The 18,708-nt window shown below is 34.7% G+C and overlaps 1 protein-coding gene across 6 annotated transcripts in view; it reads left to right on the top strand.

Annotated features, from left to right (window-relative positions):
- Positions 1-919: 919 nt before the first annotated feature.
- Positions 920-18,708, top strand: part of LOC118188776 (AMP deaminase 2-like) — an 87,838-nt gene continuing 70,049 nt past the window's right edge. For 2 of the 6 annotated variants that reach the window (XM_085812198.1, XM_085812197.1), the window contains exon 1: positions 7,134-7,477. In XM_085812198.1, the coding sequence (XP_085668324.1) occupies positions 7,408-7,477 (70 nt within the window). In that variant the 5' untranslated portion in view covers positions 7,134-7,407. Of the gene's footprint in view, positions 1,015-7,133; positions 7,478-18,708 lie in introns of those variants that run through there. The other 4 variants (XM_035359280.2, XM_085812201.1, XM_085812200.1 and 1 more) reach the window with 3 other exon arrangements.

Raw genomic sequence — 18,708 nt, 5'->3', positions numbered from 1 at the left:
TTTCCCGGGTTAGATTCATGTGCACGAGCTTGTAGATTAAACCCTTATGCCAGACACGGTCGAAGGCCTTCGCCACGTCTAGCATAAGGCTGGCCACACTGTTTTTGTTGTGGATTGCCTCTCCGATGTATTCCGTAATACTGATTAGTGGATGAGTGGTTCGTAGACCTTTACGGAAGCCATGCTGCTTGTCTGCAATGGTGTCGGTATGCTGCTTAAGTCTGTTAATTATAAGTCTCTCAAAGATCTTCCTTAAAATAAGATAGATAAGAGACTAAACGGTTCATAACTTGCAGGTTCTTCCGGGGGCTTGTCAGGTTTCTGGATAAGGAAAATGCTGGCATGTTTTTATGCTGTAGGAAAGTAGGAGCGTGAGGGACGGGCGTTGTAAATACTGGTTAATTTGGTGATCAGGCAGTGCGGTAGATATTTAAGCATTTTGTTGGTTATGTTATCTACTTCTGGAGCCTTTTTTGCGTTTGCATGCTTGATAATATCCTTAACTAGTACTGAGTTGAATAATGTTACGTGGAGAAGGTGTGTCGAGCCAACGTTGCACCTCATCATCAATTACTGACTCGTTACCAATTAAAATTTCGTTTTGCACGAACTGTTCGCTGAGATATCAGCGTCTCCTGGTAGAACGGTGCTTTGGTACACCAGGGTACCTGGGCCTTAGGCCCTACACCTTCTAGAACATTTTGAAAATTATAAGTACAAAATATCCTCTTTATAGGATGTAATTTTTAAATTTTTTTCGTTTATTTGTTTAATTTTTTTCGTTTATTATTATTAATTTTTTATTTGAATTGTTAAATTTGACTAGATATTCATATAAGGTAGAATGCTAATTAAAGATATGTGATACATATGTATATTTATAACTAAATATTGTAATTGTATTTCTAGCTGTAAAGATCAAAGCAAGGTGGTTATGTATATGAGCAAGTGCAAAGTAGGTTTGTGCCCTTAATTAGCAAAGAACAAACGAGGAGAGGATGCTGGTATTAGAAGGTAAGCAATATATACATAATTTTACATTACTATGCATAGTAAGGTAGTGCAATCATATATGAATATAAGGATATTATGCAAAACAAAAACAATAAATAAGGGAAAATTACTATGCTATGCATTACATATTATTGTGAGGTGCGAGTAGGAACAGATAGAAATTACATAGAAATTGCAAAGAAATTACATAATCCATTCATTGAGAATGGCAAGTGGCCTGTTTTTGTTGTTTAGGTCATAATAGTCGTACGTTTGCAATTTTGATGGCAGGGTTATTGATTGTAAGCTGCTTGCTGTGAAATCTCTTAGCAATTTTATAGTAGAAGGACTTAGGGGGACGAATAATCAGTTCTTCGTGGATTCTATTGTTACGTATATACCATTGTGCATTGGCTATTTGCCTGAGGGTTGAGTTTCGTGCTACTTGCAGCTTGTCTCTATATCTATTATATGAATAGGCCCCTACAGGGCATGCATAGCATAGTAATGGACGCATAGTATTAGCCCAAAGCGGCGGTAGCCTAGAAAGGCTGTTAGTTTCGAAGCGGCATTTTGCACTGTTTTACTATAAATGTACGTGTCTCCTTGCAAATTCTTGTTATCAAATATTATCTCCCTGTGTTATATATAAAGAAATTAAATAACGAAGAATCTGCATGAATACATGTATGTTTCTTGCACTGTGACAAAAACTACAGTATCTAGAGCCATCAAGTTTTGAATAATGTAATCCTCCACCCGAACATGGGCATCTGGACGGCCGAATTTCGAATTTGTTTTAATCTATTTCATATTTTGTAAAACTTTAACAAATTTTTGATTAACAAACTCAACGAGTTCAGAGCGAACACTGTATGGAAAATAACAGTTTTATCTCTAAATTAGTGCGGAAATTCTAAAGATGTGCTGTTTTCAAATGTATGTGGTTTACGGGCGAAGAACATGATATTCAATAAATATAGGTAACACACAAAACTTTAAAAAAAAAATCTTCTCTTATAAGGTCCATGGTCTCCAGTAACGGCTTTTGTGCAACTCAGGTCTAATTATGGACATACTGATAAAGATATCGCTGCGAATAACAAACAAAGGGCATATCCGGTTCATTCACTAGGTATGACATAGCAATATCCAAACAAAGCTCTTCCGAGGGTATAAGAAAAAAGGGAAGCTAAAGGGAGAGACACATTAGTGTCCGATTGTCCTATTTATTTTAACAGTAAACGTGTCTTTTAAACATCGCGTAACTTTGGTTAGGTGTCACTTTTGTTTGACTTGTTGCATTGGTTTTAAGTTTCGCAGTTCCGATTCAAGTATATTTCTCAGAAATGGGGACAGGTGAAAGAAACAAAGATTTCACAGTCTGGGTATAGAAGTTGGAAAACCACTTCATGAATAGAGAGGGTTCTTGCAGGGAAAAGTTGATTATTTTTTAACACATTAAAGGCGGGAGTCGTAGTAATACGATTTATCTCGACTCTAGCTTAAAGGCCGGAGTAGTAATACGATTTATCTCGACATTAGCTTGCGCATGGATTGCGCAATGTGGTTTGCAAACACACTGCGCAATCCATGCGCCACTTTACATTTGTATTTAGTATGTTTTGTGGTATGAAGCTGTTCGCGGGATTCGAACCCCGGACCTAACTACCCGTGTTCAACGGCTTTTCGCTCGGCCGCTGGTGGGCCTTTTAATTATATTTAGAGAATTATTTTACCTGATTATAGCTGAAAATGCATTTTTTTAATGAAGAATTTAAGGATCAGAAAAGAATTAAGTCCTTCCTGCTGTCGGCAGCAAAGCAACTGGTATTAATCGCAAACTCAACCCGATCATCAATGCATCCTCAAAATTTGATCTCGCGCGGAAAAAGTGTATTTACACATCAATACTTCGCCTTGTGCTCACGTATGCTTCACCGGCCTGGTGTACCGCATCTAAATCTGATTTCCATAAACTCCATACATTCCAAAATATGTTCCTTCCAAAAATCACGGGCGCGCCCTGGTTCATCCGTAACGAGGATTTACACGAAGATCTAAAAGTGGAAGATATCAAAACGCGCATCGGACATATTAACAATAACGTTTTCAACAAAGCGATTAGCAACGACACAGTTCATTTTGCCGATAACTTTAAGTATGAAGTCTTAGAAAATGATTTCAACCTACGCCCATATGTCACTCATCTATTAACATTTGATATCTGACTCCTGTGCAGTCTCTCAATATTATGCTAATCTGTTCTTGTGTAGATTAACATATAATTGTACTCATAGTTTTCTCCTGGCTCATTTATGGCCAAGTATGAAAACATAATGTTTGTTCTATATTGTGTATATCTGGTATGATCTTCTTTAACTCATTGTTACAATTATATGACAACTGTTAATTGTAATGGAATCAACAAACATCTGGATTGAATTTTCGGATTTTATTACTATGATTTAGTACAAATTCCAGTACCTCTGAGTTATATGACTTGAATGTTGTATGAACTGCACAATACTTTGCTTTGGACAAAACATTTAGTACTGGATTATGGAACATAAAATATGTTCATTTACACTTAAATTTGGACTCTAGAGATCAGATCTGATTTTTTCATGACTATACTACTTCTTGACTACTTCATTTGATATATTGTGCAGATTCTGAACGGGATGTTGATCCTTACTGTTCATTTACTTGTGTTTTTCTATTATATATGACTGACATTTATCTATGATCTTCTACTTTAAACGTTTTGCATTTATTCTTACCATGTTTGTTACCGTAGGAGGCTGTCAACTCCTGTCTTAACTATTCTGGAAAATCTTAATATAATAACTTCAGATGAATTTCTTCAACGTACGCAATATATACAAATAACTCTGTATATTGTACAAATGTAAAACTTTGAAATTTGACTTTGACATTTTAGTCCCCGACTGATCTGTTTTGGCCCCGACCTAAGGTTGTGGTTAGTAGCTAGTAGATGGTTTTACCTCTGAGTAACATATTCCGTTTGTTGCCTTTAGGCTAACTTTGGTCGGAAGTTGCTCAGTATAGGTCAGTGTTGTCCTTTGCACAGTCACTTTTTATTTCTCATCTTTTCATATTCACAAAGGCCCTAAGGGACAATGTTGGTTTCAAGTAGTAATTTTACAAACAAGTATCATAAATAGGACATATTATGACATCCTCACATCTCCGTGTTCTTGCAACACCATAATTACAGGCAAGGGCCTATATTTTTTTTCTCCACCTAGTTCACCCATTAGGCTGCGTTCAGACGGCGGCGTAAAGGGCGTAGACGCATAGTCATAAAGGCATAAAATACGGGAGTTCCGTTACCCTGCGAGAACGGTGTGTAAGCCGTGACCAATGCGAGAAGCTAAATTTGCGCATGCGTTGGATGTGTCTATGAGTTTCCCGCTCTGTTCTCTTGTTCGATTGATTTCCCCGCGTTCGCTCTGCTTATTTTGTGACCGCGAAATCGTCTGTAGAACGCCGCTTCGTTTTAGCTTCGCTCTGATTGGTCGACGCTTATCCCAAACTCGGCGTAAAATTGAAAACTTTGAACCCTATGTCATGAGCCCTAAACCAGATTTTATGACGTGGCACAGACGGGTTGCCTTGGCAACGGAGCTCGGCTTTAACCACTTATGCCCTTTACGCCCTCGTCTGAACGCAGCTTTAGTGGCAATCCAAAGAAGGTCCCGTACGCGTGGAATCTCTGTTAAGGGGCACCTGAGGTGCTGGTAAGAGCGCGATGAAGCTCGTGCTGAGACCAGCCTAAGTAATCACAGTATCACAGCTCGAAAATCGTCAACATGGTTAGTCCGTGATAGCGCTGCCGCGCGGGTGCTGATGTTTGCGAACTGAGTTCGCCTGATTCGACTGTGGTACGCGTGCCATAGGTTCGCCGTCACTGCACTAGATTCTTCAGTTTACTGATTTGGATCTTCCACCAGAAACTCATCATATTTGTCAACTGATGGCGGCCACATATACTTTCGCGTCATTTTTCCCATACTACTCATTTTATTTCACCGATCGTCTTCACCAGATGCAGAGCAAAAGAAGGCGCTGCTTTCTGAAACTCTAATTTACTATACGTTCTTAGTAGTAGTAGAGACTGTGCATCGGAAATTATAAAGATATGCTCATTTAAAAATTATTTTACGATATTGCTGTTCGATCCGATCCGATCATTTTATGCCGAGATATTGCATGGAATTTTTCCTTTATGGCACATAACGCGAATGCTACATGACCCTGGTATCCCAAGGGAGGACTAAGGGGGTGGAAACGTGTGTGGCCGACAGTAACGAGGCCAGTGAAGCAAATGGAGTCGTAAAACGGATAAGCAAAATAGTGCGAGGTGTGAACCTAATACTGCATGAACATGTGAAAGTACAGAGAATACACAAAATATAATGCCGAGTAAATGAAACAAAATAAAATAAAATGCTTTTAAGATAATCCTACTATAATTAAACTTAGGAGATAATATAATCAATTCATCAATATTTTTTAGTAAATAAATCACTATCAATACTATATACAGTGCAGTATATAGGTGGAGAAGTTAGAATCTCGGGTGAGGTTGGTCGCGAGGGGCCGATTATCGTGGTCTTCTTGCAAAATTTCATAATTGAAAACATTTAAAGAGCTTAGATGTATGCATTCACGTGCTTTAGCAAAGTAATCTGCAGGTAGTCATCCATATACTCAATTTTTAAATCTTTATGCAAGGTATCGTTGCTAACAAAGTAGTGGGCGTTCGTAATCCGGTATAGGTACTTATTTTGGGTGACCTGTAATTTTGCAACCTCTGAGTTGTAGGCCGCGGCCCATGCTGGTGAGGTGTAACAGAGCACCGGTCTGATAACAGCAGTGTAGATGTGCCTCTTTTTGACAAGATTGAGTTTCGAGCTTGAACTTAGCAGTGGATTTAATTGGTGAATAATATACAAAGCCTTACGTCTGACCTTGTCAATATGGGTCCGACCAGGTGAACTTATGATTGATGACAACCCCTAAATAAGTTGCCTTCTTTACAAGTGGAATCGTCTCATTAAAAAGACTGAGATTAGTATTAATAGTGTTGGAGACGGCCGCTGCAGACAGAGGATTACGTAACGGCTGTGCAAAGTCCACAGAAGGAGCGCCGCATTTGATTAGACTATTTTTTTATTATTCTTATTTTTTTCTTTAACTGCGAACTAAGCGGGGAAATTCCCTTATCACTCAGTTATGTGTATGCACTAGTTATAGCAATGTAACGTTTTCAGCTTGTGTGAGATATCCATATTAAATCTTTATATTAATAATCCCTGCTGTGATTATTTAATTTGTAACCTGCACGTTGTAGCCCTGAGAGTTGCAACAAATAGTTTTTCTTTGCCTTCTCATGATAATCACTAATTGGGACGTTTGAGCATTTATTGCGACGCGCCATTTGATGCACCAGTCTTCAATGTTTTAATCGCTAACGCAGTGTCATCTGCGTAGCATCCAAGAAAGCTGTTGTGATCATCTGTAATTTAGGGAAGACCATCACGTAGTAAACATACAAAATAGGTCCTAAATTGGACACTTGCGTTACACCGGTGCACATTCTTCTGACGCTAGAGGTGTCCTGACCCATTGAGCCATAAAATCTTTTGTTAACAATAAAAGAATTGATTAACAGAATCAGTTCACGGTCAAAATTTAGCTGGATCAGCTTATAAATGAGCCCCTCATGCCAGACGCGGTCGAAGGCTTTCTCCACGTCCAGCATGAGTAAGGCGCATGGAGTATAACTCCGTGGTAAGGCGACATTTTCCTTGTTATGTAAGGTGTTGCCAATAAACTCGGTGAGACTAACTAATTGTTTGGTTGTGAGATATTGCTGTTGAATCGAATTTTATGGTTTTAGTGCGAAGAACATGATAATTAATAAATAAAGGTAACACATAAAACGTTGATTTTATTAATTCTTTTTATTAGTTTATTTTGTCATCAGCTTGCCGAGTTGCCTCCTCACTGTTTATCAAGTATTCCTATTTTTTCACTTTGTTTATCTTACATCTGCCTTCCTGCCCATTAGTTCTAATTTTGTGCACTGCGCATCAAAATAGTGATGCAATTCACCGCTGGCTGGCAGCCAGTAGCATTGAAGTTTTTTCTGGCTTTAAATTTATGTTATACATTCGTTTTATAGTCGCATTATTTCACTTTCACGTCGCAACACTTTATAACGCGGTGCATTAAAATCTGCGGCGAAAGGATGTGAAGTATTTCCTGTCTGTAATCTTTCCGGTTGTCTTCATCAAAAATTAACGAACTGAAAGGAATTTTGGTATTCATTTCAAAACTCTATCACATTCTGTAACGGTAAATTCTGTTTTTGTGTTCTAAACTATGGAATCTATGAAAAGTTTAGAAAATCATTCTGATGTCGAATCTGAAACTGCGGATGTCGACAGTACAAGTAAGAACAAAGGATTTAGTTGCATAGTTCTTATTTTTAAATTATGTGTAGAAAATCCGGTGCATGTTCTATTATTTTAATACTTTATGTCATAATGTTCCAAATATTGTTTTGAGGTATATTTTGAAGTAACAAGTTTACGAAATCTTTTTTGCTTGGAAATAAATTAATTTTGAGCTGAAATAATACTTTGAAACCATTGAGTCTAGTGCCCATATGTTAAATCCTGCTATTAGGGTTTTCTTTGTTAGTCTGTTTATGCAAGCATATGCATAGGTGCTTTTCCTTTATAACCACCTAGTATTAATGATTAAAATTAGCTCTCTGTTCTATTTAATTTAATCATAGTCTCATTTAGATGTCAGGACATATAACTTGCCGAAAACAACATAATAATGAAATGCTAGTGAAAATTAAAGAAATCCAAAGCAAAAATAAGATTGAAATTATTATTAAAAATCTGAAAGTAACAGGGCAGAATAAAAGCTGTCAGTGACTGGATTTACAAAATATGATTTAAATTTTTGAATAATTCAAAAACCAGAAAATTTTAATTTATTTAGTATTGTACATTCTAAATTTTTTCTGTTTTTAACTTTCATTAAAAATACCCTTGTCATCTGAATTTTTGAAATTTTAGAATTTTGTCTACTCATGTATTTTTCTTTGAAGTCGTAATTTAAATTTTTAAATAATTATTAATGGCTGGTAATAATTGAAAATTGGAAATTCAGTTAAAAATATATGATTGAACAGAATTTTAATTTTAAAACTCTCTGAGAATCAAATGAATATATTAAAATTATTGGATGAGATGAAGTAAGTATGTGGAATGTTTGTTAGGGAAGCCAAAAATATTTGATATAAGTTAATTGTTTCAATAAATTTGTATTTTGTTGCATTTTTATTCAATTCATGTGAGGCAAGCAGTCGTCTCGTGTACCTCCTGCAGATGTGTGTCATAATAGTAAGATCAGTAAGATAATTGATGTGATGGGAGAGATTCGAAAACTTCTGTTGGTTTGTAAATGTATGAAGGTCTTTTCCTTTTCTGTCTGTTCTCTGTCATCATCCAGAATTTTATTGGACAGTTAGTATCAGGGCTGTGGAGTCTGAATTGGAGTCGGGCAGATCTTGGGGTAAAAGGAGTCGGAGCTGGAGTTGCTAAAAACAGGTCGACTCCAGTTTTTGTTGGACAGTTTGATTTTGAAATGAAATTAAAATGAATTGAAAAATAATTAATGGCAACCTGAGTTATTATTTTTATTTATGGACTATAAATTTTTATTTGTATTAATTATTTTCTATTTTATTAACATATTAATAAATAAATATAAGGGAGGAAGATAGATGTGATATTTGCCATTAGTGATTAAACTGATTCATTTAGTTACAGATTGCACTGGTAAATTTAGGTAAGCAGCAATAGCAGCAAGAACTTCCAAAATCGATGCCACTTTTAGGAAGCAAGCAGGAAAAGGGGTAATTATTGATCAAGGAAGTACATATTTGATGATAAAGAGGTTGTTAGAATTAAGAACCTTTTTAGAAAATGTAGATAACCTTTTTAGAAGATGTTTCACTAACAGAAAGACTGGAATAATCTTGCAGAATTAGAAACTCTTCTTTCTACACCATATATAGCTGCAAAAACCTGCAATCTGAAGAATTGACAGGAGGTGAGAATGGAAGAATGGGATGTTTGTCCTTTCTGAAATGGAGGGTTTATTACAGAAGGAATCATTTCTTCAATAAAGAAAAAGGAAACTAGTTTGCTAGACAAAGGGATTTTGCTGGGTTCAATATATGTAGATTCGAAACACTGAATTTTCTTGGATGACGAACAAATTAAAAAGGCAAAGAAAGTCATTTATGAACTTTCATTAGGAAAGAAATTTATTCTCAGAACAAGTCCAGAATTTGAATCAGGACAGTCAAACTGCAGACATTGCAACTGAGTGTCTATCATCCTCTTCTAATGATGAATTAGATTTTAAGAAATAGTTTTGGATAATATTGAAAAGGCTAAGGCAAAGCGAATGAAAATAAAGAACGAAGAGCCATTAGATATAAAAATGAAAAAAATACAAACAAGATTTCTACATGGCCTTTGAAGAAATAGTGAAATATGATTGCGCTTGCAAGACACCTCTTTTAGAACTTATAAAAATCTATTCTGAAAAGTTAAAAGAATTAGCCCTAATAGTAACAGCTATTCCTCGTATTCAAGTTAGCTTGGAAAGATTCTTCTCAGCTCTGAAGTTTATCAAATCGGATCTACGGCCCTCCAACAAAGAAGATCTTGCTGAAACTATACTGTTTCTTAGAAATAACTAATCATAATTTTTCCATTTCATAATAAATGCTTATTAATATAAGTAATTTGCTATGCAATAAAATTTTTCCCCTGTAGCATCTATTACTTCTTTTATAGTAAAACAAATAAATTGTAACCCATGTGTTTATGTTTACATTATATATATATATATATATGAGGGAGTCTGAGTCGGTGTCTAAAATTCCAAGAGTCGGAATCGGTCATTTTTCCTACTGACTCCACAGCCCTGGTTACTAAATTATCATTGATGTCCTCATGCAATTCAATATCCACCTTGCATGAAATACCATTTTTCATCATTTACTAGTTTTTCATTGATGGCAGATGAACTTTTTGAAGAAAAAGCGGGTACTTCTTGTTAAAGTAGCCACTGTGCTTTGTCACCAGAATTGACAAACTTGATTTTTTTTTAATTTTTTATCTGCAATGAACAAATTTCATTTGTAGTGATAAACATATACCGTGGCCATTTTAACAAAGAAGTACTGAAAAGAAGTTTGTTTCTAAAAACATCAAGTGCAAGTTCTTAGGGAATCTTTCCGTGATGAATAAATGGATACATTAGATTGCATGTTTCTTCCATAAAACAGTAAGAATTATTCTAAGAGGCAAAGCTTTCTTATTCAGTTAATGGGGAAAATTGCTGTTTTAGTACTGCTAAATATCAGAGGTCAGGAGACCAAGTAATAATTTTGAAGTAAAATCACTTGTGGTTAGACTAAAGAGAAGGGTACCCCTTGTACAGTCAAAAGTCGATAATCCGGACTCGTCTGCGATTCTGGATTATAGATCATCAATTTAAATCTGGTAAGATGGCATGCAGAAATTATAAAATTAAAAATATGAAACTATAATTTATGAAAAAAGAGCAATTATGATCTAAAGGGTATCAAAATTTACAAAAAAAAAAAGCTTAATATTTATTTGTTTACTTTATTAAACATTTCTTTCAATGTAAGTTGTTTAAGTTGCTTAGTTTTATGGAATAATACTTTCTCTTTAATTCTATAAACAGACATAATTTCTTCTTCAGTTACAAAGTTCCTCTGTTCAAGTCCTATAATTGCTGTGTCGAGAATACCAACTAATTTGTCAATCGAAATTTTTTCGTTTTCAATAACCTGTGTGTCACTTTCTTCACTATCAGAAGTGAATTATAATGACGAGGAATTTGATTTAAATCATATCAAAGACGGAGTACATTGAGATGAAATACTACATTTAGTAAGGAATTATAAGCCAAATAAAATAAAAACATCTGCCCTGAAGATAAGGATAGTGCAGACAGATCAACTTCCAATTCATTGCGCACCGCGGCGTCACCCCCTTCCCCGCCGCAGAGCAGCGTGAAATTGATAAACAGATTTCAGAATGGTTAGAGATATGCCTTTATCCATTTTTTGCAGCAATTCCACTTTTTGTTTAATGGACTTCGAAACATACCTTTGCTTTGTAGATCCTTTACGTATTAGTCAATATATATCGGAAATTCTATTTGACATAATCGAAAGTTCAAGCTTACTTTTATAAAATTGCTTTAACAGTTTGCAAAAAATAATAAGCCGGTTCCAATTCGAAGATTAAGGAACAACATTAACTTATCTGCAACATTAACTGAATTAGATCATTTTAACTTAGCTTATACCATCCGTTATACATTAAACGTGCATGCGTAAATGTATTTTGCGCATGCACACTTGCATATTCGCAGCCGTAAAGGTCTTACACGCACGCGTAAATACCTATGCGCAGAAAGTTTGTAACTTTGAGGTCTGAATTATAGATCATTCTGGATTATGGGTGACCGAATTAACGACTTTTGACTGTATTATCATGAAGTTGTTGTTTCATTTATTGCCAAGTTGTTGTTTCATTTATGGTAGCCTGAGCAGTTGAATGTTATGGAAACCCTATTATGATGTAATCGGTTGCATGATCGCGGTAAATTCATAAGGGTTTGTGTGTGTTGGTTAGGAAGTTTATTGCTTATTTTGTGGTTTAGATGGTAAAATGGCTGAATGAGGTAAGATTATTTTAAGTTTCTGTACGATTTGGAAAGAAAGGGGAAAAGAGCATTACTTGACTGGTATGTAAATGAAGGCTTACTTTTTACTTAGTAGCCATTATTAAGTGTTCCGTTTGTAGGAAGGAAATGCGTATGGTCGAACGATGCTATGGAGGATATTTTTTACTCTTATTTTGTGAATTTATGTGGCAACATCGGTATACAGATTCTAGTTCAGATAATTTTAGGAAGTTTTTCGATGCTGTTAAGGAATTTTGTTTGACTGAAGACGTGTTAATTCGTAAATAAAGTAGGTGAATATTTCCTTTGTGTAGTGCAAAGGCGAATTTCCTTTTTTATGTTATTTCATTGTTTGATTTAAAATGTAGTTTATTGAAATTATATATGTATTGTTTTGTTGGCTGCTCCTGTGACTTTTTAAGTAAATATAGTTTGATGTGTACACAGACGAAGTCGAGAGAGTGCGCAATGCCTAGATTATGCAATTCTCTGATGACTTTTTTTAAGTGAAAATAGGTTGACGTGTACATGGAGAAAGTCAAGGGAGTGTGCAATGCCAAATTTGTGCAATTCTCTGATGTTTTTTTAAGTGAAAATAGGTTGATGTGTACATGGATACAAAGTTTATGGATCTTTATCTTGTTATTTTGGCTTTGTGTACTAGCAATTTTTGCTATACAAGCCAAAATATCAAATCAAAGAATTTCCACAAACTCGGTATCCATGTACTGCCAAAAACTGCCAAGGGGTATCCATAAATATATTTTTACCTCACTTGTATTTTTGTTTTGATTTTTCTGTCAGTTTTCTGGAGAAATTTCAAAAACATGCATAAAGTTATTTAGCTTTCTTGTGCAAGAAGGAATTTTACAGAACTATTGAAATTATACCTAGAATTATCTATCTTTATATATTAGCTTTACACATCTTTATTATCTGTCCTTATCTTTGTTAAATCTGTCCTTACATTTTTGGAAAAAAACAAACGAAAAAACAAAAAAAAAAGAAAAAAAAAAAAAAAAAAGAAAAAACCTTCACAGTTTCATCACTGTAGAAGATGTCTTTTACGTGTGTAAACTTTGATTAAATTTGTCATATTGGTCAACCATTATTTAATCTGTCTTTTTCAGTGCTTACATATATGATATACGAGGGCTATCCAGAAAGTAGATTACGTTTTGGAATAAAAAAATAAACAAAGTATAGGAAACAAATTTTATTATATACAGATGAAAGCCACACTCAAATACTACTTTTCTACATAGTCACCATACAAATTAAGGCATTTATCGTAGCGATGTACGAGCTTGGAAATTCCTTCGTCGAAAAATTCGGCCGCCTGCGCCTTCAACCACTTCGTTACCTCTTCTTGCCTTCCATCTTGCACAAAACTTGTGGTAACCAAGCTTTTCGCTGATGATTTCGTGCAACAAACTTCGCGAAATTTGTGGAAAACTCAAAGAAAGTTCCGTTATTGTGAAATTTCGATTTTCACGGACTTTAGCATCGACTTTTTCGAGAAGTTCGGCGGTCACTATGCTGGGTCTCCCACTTCGATCTTCGTCGTGAACATTGGTTCGGCCATTTTGAAATCTTATGACCCACTGACGCACTCCACCTTCAGTGATAATGTTGTCCCCATACACTTCACGAAGCTGCCGATAGATTTCTATCGGTTTACAGTTTTTTGCAGTCAGAAACCTTATTACTGAGCGCACCTCGCAGGATTTTCAATTAACGCAGACATTTCAAACCGTCACAGTATCTGAACGGAGCACAGCACGAACCTCTCACTAGCACGGCTAGATGCAGACTGAGCTGCGCAACGCTCTGACCCCAAGATGGCCGCGCTAGCCCCGCCCCTAGCGGACACAGACGGAAACGTAATCTACTTCCTGGATGGCCCTCGTAAATAGCAATTCTGTGTCACTTTTAACCATTTCAAGTCATCTTTATTATACAGGGGTGAATCAGAACTATTTTAACAGAATTAATTGCCTCTGGGCTTTTGAAGTGTGTGGAGGCTTTTACTTATACCTCGAGAATAATAAAAAATTACTAAAATAGGACCTCTAATGTATGGGAGGCCACATGGCTATTCTGATATGCTAAAACAGCCATTGAAATAAATTCTTTATTCTGTAAGTTTGCAACAAGACCATTGCATTTTCTCTGAGTAACTTGTAGCTGAAAGGTACATTTGAAGCACAAACCTCTTTAAATTAGGCATATATTCAGCCCATATTTTATTTTGTTTCAAAGGTTAACTAAGAATCGGGATTCTTTATATGTTTTATTATGAAAAAATATCAAATGTGCATGTGTGACACATGCAAAAAAATCCGATGTAGACACCATGACTTCTTGTATGGCTTATTAAATTATATACATATTTTGCCTACACTTCATTTCAATTGACTTCCTTGAATTATTATAACTTAATTAACCTATTGCTCAAGGCAAGTTGAAAATGACATAAAAAATTGTAAAATTTGAAATTAAATATCCCCGTCAATTTTTGGCATATGGGGGTGAAACTTCTTATAACTTTATTTTTTCATACCAAGTATAAAATTTTCTCAGGTATGAGTATAGGAACTTGGGGACCGTATTAAAAATTAGATTTAGTTATTTGTCCAAAATTAAGAATCAAATGGTGTGTCTCTTATCTCATCACATTATTTCTGATGAACAATGTTTTTCTTTCATTCTATCTTATCAGGTTTCCATCATCGGGAATTCCACAGCTTATGTTGCTTTGATAGCGTAATATTTTATGTCTTATATATATTTATAATTATATGTTAGTGCTTCCTTTTTTTTTTAAATAAATTGCTCTTGTTGGTGGGAAAAGCTTATGACATTTGTATAACTTGTCGATTATTCAGCATGATTGCTACTTAGGGGAAGGCATTTAAAATGTGTAATAGGAATATTTTGAGTAGATAACTGTGGGGTGTTTTCCTTAATCCAACTAATCTAATACAGTCAAAAGTCGTTAATTCGGACACCCATAATCCAGAATGATCTATAATCCGGACCTCAAAGCTAAAAACTTTCTATGCATGCGCTGCTTTGACACATGCGCATAGGCATTTATGCGTGTGCGTAAGACCTTTACGACTGCGCTTATGCGTCTGCGCAAGCGCAGAATACGTTCTCGCGTGTGCATTTAATGTATAACGGACGGTATAAGCTAATCTATTTCAGTTAATGTTGATGATTGCGTTGTTCCTTAATCTTCGAATTGGATGTGGCTTATTATTTTTTGGAGACTGTAAGAGCAATTTTATAAAAGTAAACTTGAACTTTCGATTATGTCAAATAGAATTTCCGATGCTGGAGCTCCCAAAGGATCTACAAAACGAAAGTATGTTTCGATGTCCATGAAACAAAAAGTGGAATTGCTGAAAAAACGGATAAAGACATGAAGAATGTGACAGAGAGGTTAGTGAAAACGAAAAAATTTCGATTGACAAGTTAGTCGGTATTCTCAGCACAGCAATTAACATGACTTGAACAGCGGAACTTTGTAACTGAACAAGAAATTATGTCTGTTTATAGAATTAAAGAGAAAGTATTATCACATAAAACGAAGCAACTTAAAACAACTTACATTGAAAGAAATGTTTAATAAAGTAAACAAACAAATATTAAGCTTTTTTTTTGTAAATTTTGATACCCTTTAGATCATAATTGTTCTTTATTTCATAAATTACGGTTTCATATTTTTAATTTTAGAATTTCTGCATGCCATCTTACGAGATTTAAACTGATGATCTATAATCCGGAAAAATCGATAATCCGGAATCGCCGAAGTCCCGACGAGTCCGGATTAACGACTTTTGACTGTATTTTTAAATTAGGCAAAATTCACCTTAGTTTGAGTTTTATAGAAAGTTATATGAATTTAAAATGTGATCAATATCTTAAAAGGTGGAAAGTTTTTTTTTATCAGTCTGTAATTAATCAGTTACCTAATGAAAAATTTCTAAATTGTATAGTTTTAAATATAAAGTTTGGGTGCTTACAGATTATCCTGTTAACTTGAAACTACTGCCAAACAGTGCAATTTGGCACCAATTATGGATAAACATGATATAACATTTTCATAACATCTCTTCTTTCATTAGATGGAACCCCAATTGATTCTTGATAAGTCACTTTTTTTATGAAGGAGGATATATATTAACTGTTATTGCTGTTAGGAGGGATGATTCATTCTTAGGAGTGGATTCTTTTCAAAGTTATCGAATCGTCCCATAAAAAAATTATGTATTAATCCCCATAAAATTATGGACTTATATAAAAATATATTTCAGGGTGCCCCTTTTGCAAAAATTGGCAATTTTTGGTGATTGATAGCAAGGCACAATTTCAAGATGGCAGCTACAGGAAACCAAAATAGCAAGTAAAAGAATTGTGCAAACACATCGATCTATTTACTTAAAAAATTTCACTTAAAAAAAAATCAGAGAATTGCACATTCCCTTCACTTCCTCCATCTACTCATGGATCTATTTTCACTTTAAGAAAATTAAGAAAATGATGAAGTCATATAATGTTAAAGTTACTCATTGTCAAAATTGAACAAAATTAAGCAACAAAAATCAAATTAAAATTTGTAGCCATTCAAAGATCAGTAAAGTGCATTTTAAATCACACAATGAAATAACATACAACCAGGTCACTTAGAATGACTGCTAAGTAAACCTTCATTTACACAGCAGTCAATTAATGCTTTTTCCTCTTTCATTCCAAATTGTACAGAAACTTCACATTAATCTCATCATATATAGCCATTTTATGGTGTACAGCACAAAAAGAGCAAACGACTTCCTAACTGGCATCCAATGCAGAAATAAGCCCTGAATTCGCATCGTTCAAATTCGCCGCAATCATGCAAGCGATCACGTCATAACATGGTTTCCATAACATTCAACTACTCAGGTTACCATAAATGAAACAACAACTTGGCGATAATCCAAAAGCCACCCTAAAACTATAGATTAACTGGACTTGATATGGCCAGTTGCTTATGGCCGACAAAACTGTAATAGATCAGACTTTTTTGTATTCTGAGCATGAGGGAAGCACCTTTAGCATGAGGGAGTTTTGTACGTTTAGTATTCTAAGTAGAGCTTCCGGTAGAATCGTTGTGCCTAAAATAATAGCAGAAATTGATGATATCCTTTTCATGGAGCACATAATCAAAGCAGATTGAATACTGATTGTTTATCAAATAAAGAGCTTTCAGTTGCTTCAGAATTTTTAGGAATGATTGGTGCAACTTTGGCGGGATCTTCACTAGCTTTCATAACTTGATGATAGCCAGCTCTCATTGTCGATAGGACAATACGTAAATACCAAAATTTGCATCTTTCTGCTTTCTATTATAAATGGTAAATGAGTATTTTAATGGAATTGTATAATTTTCTTGCTAAATTGTTTTTTCTGGTATATATATATATATATTTTATAAAATTATCTCTAAAATTTCTAATATTTATACTCCTGCTGCACTTAATCACATTTATACTTAATCAAACATATATTAGTAACATATACTGTTTCAGTACTTTCTGACTATATGCATCCCCCATCCATAAAAGAAGTTGCAAACTCATTGCTGACTTTAGAAAGCATTCACAGATTATTGGCAATAAATTTTTTGCCATGCTGATAAAGGCAATGATCATTCTCAAAATAGTAGCACACTAAGAATTCCATATAAAAGAAATCAAACTATAAAATTTAAAAAGCAAGAAATATTGGTAATACATGTACCTTTTTCAAAAAATTCTTTTTTTGTTTCCCATTGTTGTTCTTCCCATGTACATAATAATCTATTTTTAATCTCGATTAAAAATCAGGGAATAACCCAGACTCAACATGGACATTGCACTGAAGCCAAGAGAAGTGAGCTATGCACGTATGTGGTTTGTCACATAAATACTTTTTTGTAACATACTGCTTTGCCTAATGAAATTGTTTTGTGACTTTTTGGCAGGTGTGCACAGGGTTCGTAGCGGTCCTTATAAGTGCTTATAAGTCCTTATATTTGAAAATAAAATATAAAGGCCCTTATAGGTGCTTACTTTTTCTTTAAAGGCCCTTATTTTTTTTTTTTTTTTTTTTTTTTTTTTTTTTTTTTTTTTTTAGTGCTTATTTTTTGCTTTTAGTGCTTTTTTTTTTTTTTTTTTTTAATGAACGCGCTATTTTTCCCCGTACCAAAGCCGAAACTAAATAAACAACTTTTCTTCCTAATATGGAATGTCAGATGGTGAGTCATACTCCCGGAAATAGCTTTTCCCCCTTTCTCTGCATTAACATAACATTTGGTGTGCACGAAGATTAGAGAGGTGCCCGTCGTTCTATTGGTCAAAGAATTGCGAAAGCAGTAGAAAATTCCGCTACATTCGGCATTCTCTTCCTCCCACCCAAATACTACACACGTTTGAATTTCTATCAAGATCTTAAAACGATTTGCCTTCTCGTTCTGCTTGGTCAGTTCATATTCGTGTTTATTATGATCGTTATGCTTATATTATGAGCATATGTATGAATGTTTATAATAACATAGTTGCAGTAACTGAAGTATAGTAAACTTCCAAAAATGGTTGTGTTTTAACACAGATTAGCTTTCTAAGGAATAATATTCGGAATGGCTTAAATAAAGGGAAAGTAATCGAATAGTCAAAATAGTTTCATTTTTTTAGCCAATACATTATACAGTATGAAGGTTGGGAGGTCTCCCCTTTCTCCGCAAAATCTTGAATATTGAAACTGTTACAGTTCACTGCAAAACAAAGTTTTTTTTTTGGTCACTTTCCAATCTGGATTGAATAGGACTAAAAGTTCTACGGT

Source organism: Stegodyphus dumicola, chromosome 2, assembly GCF_044657685.1.
Source record: "Stegodyphus dumicola isolate Sdum_Otavi_A_Nest chromosome 2, ASM4465768v1".
Taxonomy (NCBI): domain Eukaryota; kingdom Metazoa; phylum Arthropoda; class Arachnida; order Araneae; family Eresidae; genus Stegodyphus; species Stegodyphus dumicola.
Note: the sequence above shows the minus strand (reverse complement) of the source record. Positions and strands in the feature narration are given on the sequence as shown.